Source organism: Tigriopus californicus, chromosome 11, assembly GCF_007210705.1.
Source record: "Tigriopus californicus strain San Diego chromosome 11, Tcal_SD_v2.1, whole genome shotgun sequence".
Classification (NCBI taxonomy): Eukaryota; Metazoa; Arthropoda; class Copepoda; order Harpacticoida; family Harpacticidae; genus Tigriopus; species Tigriopus californicus.
The window spans coordinates 6,107,270-6,112,550 of record NC_081450.1 but is presented as its reverse complement, the minus strand read 5'-3'; the positions used below and the strand labels follow the sequence as shown (position 1 = coordinate 6,112,550).

General features: G+C 45.0%; 2 protein-coding genes across 3 annotated transcripts; both read right to left on the bottom strand.

Annotated features, from left to right (window-relative positions):
* Positions 1-380: 380 nt before the first annotated feature.
* Positions 381-1,743, bottom strand: LOC131890289 (uncharacterized). Of its 2 annotated transcripts, XR_009374294.1 has the most exons (3): positions 1,547-1,743; positions 777-1,175; positions 381-709 (listed from the first exon to the last, which is right to left on the bottom strand). XR_009374294.1 is itself a non-coding variant. In XM_059239612.1 (2 exons), the coding sequence occupies exons 1-2, from the start codon at positions 1,108-1,110 to the stop codon at positions 531-533; spliced, it is 513 nt and encodes a 170-aa protein (XP_059095595.1). In that variant the 5' UTR covers positions 1,111-1,278; the 3' UTR covers positions 381-530. The 2 variants fall into 2 exon arrangements, 1 of the variants encoding a protein (XP_059095595.1); XM_059239612.1 differs by lacking the exon at positions 1,547-1,743 and having other exon boundaries at positions 777-1,278.
* A 1,294-nt stretch (positions 1,744-3,037) lies between these two features.
* On the bottom strand, positions 3,038-3,646 carry LOC131890725 (uncharacterized). The gene has a single exon (XM_059240135.1). It carries the CDS (start codon positions 3,644-3,646, stop codon positions 3,038-3,040), a length of 609 nt encoding a protein of 202 aa, XP_059096118.1.
* Positions 3,647-5,281: the final 1,635 nt, after the last annotated feature.

The window sequence follows — 5,281 nt, the reverse complement described above, 5'->3', positions numbered from 1 at the left end:
GACTTGAGCAAAAGAGAGGCACTGCCGAGCAATCAAAGATCAAGAACGAGTCTTGTTGCAACCCTTTCTCCGAACCCTAAAAAGGCAGGGTCACGTTTCGATACTCGGTTAAGCATTTTGATTTTTACTTCTGTACCCTCTTTTGCTAAAGACGGGAGCCCTAACTAAGGTCCTTTGAGTTCAAAAGCTGCCTTTTCCGTTCAGTACAGAGGAGTTGAAGGGTTAAGAGGGGAAAAAGGCGGGAAACACGGAACATGTACAATATATATCTCGTAACCTACAAATAGGAGTGTCAACGGGTAGCTTGGACTTTTGACAGTATCTGCACAGTTTGTAGCGAACAAAACCACGCATATCGCTCTAAATTCTTCAGCTGCGGGATTTGTCGATTTAGATTTATCACAATAAATAAATAATGATAATATAGGATGTAGTAGGATATGTGAATGTCTTGTAATCAATTTGGTGACTGGAGTGGTGACGGTCGTTGGCCTGGTACTTGTTGATTAGAATGGTTTTAAGGAAGCAAACTATTGGAGGGGCGGGGGTGGTGTGTCGGAGCAAATGGTGGAAGACGGACCACTGTCGTTGACGCAAACGGCTTGATTGGGACTGAATATTAAATCATATGGTTTGCACTTGTAGATGCAAGGCATCAAGGGTCCATCGGTATCCATTTGAGAGCACCTTACATAAGCATGGCAGTTACCTGATTTAACAATGAGATATGTGTTTATGGAAACTCTCAAAAAATGAGAAACCAATTACTGACTTACATGGCACAGGGAAAAAATCGGCCGACACACAAATATCTGGTGTGACAATTGGACAATTAGGATCATCGTCAGGGATTCCACTCGTTGACCGGATGACTGAGTTGAAGCTTGCAATGGCTCGCGTGTCATTGCTCTCCAAACATCTCCAGGGTTCCTGGATTGGAGGCCAATCTGAATTGCCAGGCTTGACCTCAATATCGGCTGGATATTGATTGGTGAGACCAAGTTGCTCCCGCTTATCAGCTGGATCAAAGTCAGTGGTCTGATGGAATAGTTTGGACGCTGAGACCGCAACCAAAAGTCCCATCAGAATCAAACTCTTTGAAATCGTCATCTCGTGTAACCCTCTCGGCGCTTCACTCCGGGTATAGGCGGTTGATTCATCCTTTTATGAATGTTCTTTCAGATGATAAGAAGATAGCAACATTGACTTGGAATTAGTATGAGCAAACATGCTTTGACGTAAATTTAAAGCTATTATTGCGATTGCTTGAATGACAAAATACGGTTCCTAAATGCTATTTCAGTTTTGAAACTGATTCAAAGGATGTTTAAACACTTTCATTAGGCATATTACGTCCAATTTAAAAGACATAAATTCATGTTCTTGATATGATATTGGTCATCATTTCCTTTCAGAAATATAAGATAAAAAGTTGGTCTTTGATATTCTTATTTGGACGTTTCTACACGCACCGAATGGAAGTTTCCATGTGATCGTGAAAAAACTTCAAGAATTCTGCCTAGAGGCCATTGACATCGTGGATTACCTTTAACGATCATTAACACCAAGCCACCAATTTGGACATCTCTGCTTCTCGTTCCATTTTTGGGGGTTCAATAGTTAGGATAAACATTCCATGAACCACATTTTCCATAAATGTATTTTTATATAGATATGTCGGCAACGTTGATTCATGTATTCGTCAGATGAACATTAAAGTCCAGGCGTGTAGGTGGGTCCAGCTTGTTGGAGAAAGAGCAATTAGGTATGGGGGTTCGACATTATTAGGATCGTTGGAAACTGAGGTTGGTGGTCCACAATTCAAAATCGACTCTACATACCTCGCACATCAGTGTACTGAAATCCTCATCGTTGACTTTTGTTGAGTTTCAGACATTAGTCCGGCCATGCCTTTCCGAATGGTTCGAATTTCCACCGAAATGATGGCTGTACGGTGGATTAAAACTTCACTCAATCCCTTTGATGGCTAACTCTTCGTTGACTACTGATTTGATTCGTCCAACATCCTTCCAAGTTCCCGGTCAGCGCCAACGAAATTGGTTCCGTTGTCAGAATCTATTGAGTCTAATCGAATCTATAGATTTATCAAACACTATTTCCAAATGCGCTGCACGACTTGCAAGGTATGTAAAGATGAGGCCATATCTTTCAACTAATGTTCGACCACGAATAATCTTAAATGGTCCAAACAAATTCACACAGGTCTGTTGCAGCGAATGGAGGGTGGTTTCCAGTTAATCGATCGGCAGACAAGTCGGTTATAACCTGTTGTTCCACTTTGCCTTGGTAACTTTGCACCGAATGCAGTTGAGCAAATTTTTATTCATGAGCTATGCCTCTCCGACAATTTAGTTGTTTTCTCTCAACTTGGTGATAACTAGAGATAAGAAATATGCAAGACTTTTCCCCAAAAGACGCTCATAAAATCATAAAACATTCAAGAATTCTTAAAATACGCACAGAAATGGCCAAAGTATGAATTTTGTTTTACAGATTTTTGCAGTTCTATTTTCGATGCCTCCTGTCAGAATTTTAGTCTTCTAATCGTACGTAGAAACCCGGGAATCATGCAAGAGGGAAGAATCTCCTTCCAAGATGGCGTGGATTGAAATCCCCCCATTGAAAGCAAAGCTTTTCTTGTTCAAAATGGCTCGGGCAACTTCGAAAATTTATTATTTTCTTAGGGTAGTGTTCTATTGGATACGTAACAGAGGGCAAGATGTCTTCACACAATGAGTACGTGTACCAGAATGGTTATACTGGTTTCTGAGGATGGGCTGGGTGACACACATTCGAACATGATATCATAAGAATCAAGAATGTAGCACCTCCCCCCAGATTGCCTTCGAAAGAAGGGGATGTAAAATCCGGTCGCGTCTATGACCAAAACATAAGAGCGTAACTAGACAAGCCGAGCATAAGAAAAGTTGAATGAATTGTGGCCAGATTTCGATGTGTCATCAGGTGGGGATCATGGAGCGAAGCGTACGATTTTCGGTTTTGTGCGGCCGCTCCTTCAAGGGCCCTCATTCATTTGTAGGGCTTCAGGATTTGCTACCTCGCGAGCATCTTGATCGGGCGCTGGAAGGAGGAGCCAACGATTGCGCTGAAAGCGACCATAGGGCGTATCCACTTCATATGAGCGTCCGAGATCGTATATTGATGCAATTATTCCGCCCACCAGCCATTTTCCCGTTGGTGGGTTTTGGAAATGAACTCCCTCACCAACACGTAGTGGCCGCAATGCACGTCCACCGGCTCTAGCGCATGCGGCTGCAACTGCTTCTTGGCGGGCCAGGCCGAAAGCAGCTCCGTGGAAGACCCCATGCTCACGAATATCTGGCAGCATGGTGCGAAGGACACGGCCAAAAAATCCGTAGGCGGGACTGAACCCATCTGAATGTGGCGTTGTTCGCCACATGAGCAATGCTTCTTGGAAAGCTTCCTCGGAAATATCTCCGCCAATTTTCTCCAAGAGCTTTTTCACGGATTTGACCCCCACTTTGGCCGCGCCGTTGCTTTGAGGATTATACGGAGATGGGGTGATGTGTTCCATTTGGAAGCGCTCACAGAATGAGGTAAATGGCCCACGGAATTGTGGCCCTTTGTCCGATGTCACCTTCATCGCGAAACCGACCTCAAGAAACCAGTCAAGTAGGACTGATGTGATGGCCCGTATTTGTGGAGTTGAGACGAGCTACGAAGGGATGTCCACTCTATTCATCAACCATCAATAGATAGATACGGCCGTCAATCTCGAAAAAATCGACCGAAACATACTCCATTGGGAATTGCATGTTATCAAAGGCTCATTTGTATGAGATGGGAGGGCGGCAATGGATCTTGTGCAAGCAGACATTTTATTTTTGACCTCGTTGAAGAGTCCTGGCCAAGCATACAGTTGTTGGGCTTGTTCATATGTTTTGGTTATTCCTGAGTGAGAAGTATGTAGGAGATTGAGAATGGCTGGACGTGCCGTGTGCAGGACCACAAGTCAAGCACCCAATAACACAAGACCGGCCTCCACTCGTAATGACCCGTGAAAACAAGCATACGATGAAAGTGTGCCTTCCAGTTTAGCACCGGATGATATTGCATCCCTCAGACGAAGATATATATCATCAACGGCTCCATATATGACAGCCAGGGCGGGATCCGAGCTACAGATGCGGCGGAAATGGACCTCCCCATCTTTGTCTGGGGGGAAATGTGGTGCCCTACTGAGCGCATCCGCAATCAGGTGGTCTTTCCCACCTGTCCAATGTAAATAAAAAGAATAGATAATTGATTTTTCCCTTATTCTTTGCAGACGGTCATTGGCCATCGTTGAAAGCCTACTGACAAACACACCCAACAGTGGGCGATGGTCTGTAATCACGGTGAAGTTGGAGAGGCCCTGAAGGAAGTAATCACACTTGCTGCTGCCCTTACCTCGATGGTGGTATAATTCTTTGGTGCGTCAGATAAAGCACATGATCCGCACTGGATAAGCCTGGGCCTCCCATCCACTCCCTTTGGAGGAGAGCAGAGCCAAGTCCATGAAGTCTAGAGGCATCTGTCAAGAGCTCAGTCGGCAGAGCTGGATTGAAAGGTTTGACGAGGGCGGGTGATGTGAGTAAATCTTTTACCATTTTGAATTCCTGCTCATGGGTACACAACCAGACAAATGCAACATCATTTTTCAGGAGTTTTCTCATCTCAACCGTTGCATGGGCGAGGTCCGGCATGAAGCTCCCCAATTGTTTGGCTAGACCGAGAAATGCCCGATTCAATTGTCTATAATCGGTTACCAAGTGAACTTTCTTACCACCTGGTTTTGTCACGAAATGTGCGGGAGACCACCACTCTGTTGGGATGTTACAAGGGACGATGACGCCAGCTTTGGCAAGCTCATTAGTTAGTTTGATTGATGCTTGAGAAAGCGCAACAGGTGTCATTCTTGCTGTGGTCACTTGACATGGTTTAACCTTGCTAGTGGGATCGATTTGGATACTCATTTTTGGCCCCCTGATGCCGCCAGATGCGGCGCCCAAATCGGAACAAAGAACCCTGCCGACAAATGGGTCCAGGATATGAGTGATCTCCGAGTTTAAAAACCCAACGTCGAGCCCTGAGTTTCCAGCATCGCAAGTGTAAGCCCAGAGAAGAGACCCCAAAGTTTCTACAACAAGAGGCTGATCTCTTCCAGCTTGAAAATCACCCAAGCTGATCCCAACATCCTCGGACCCGTCGACCTTTGACACCGTGCCTGGGAGGACTG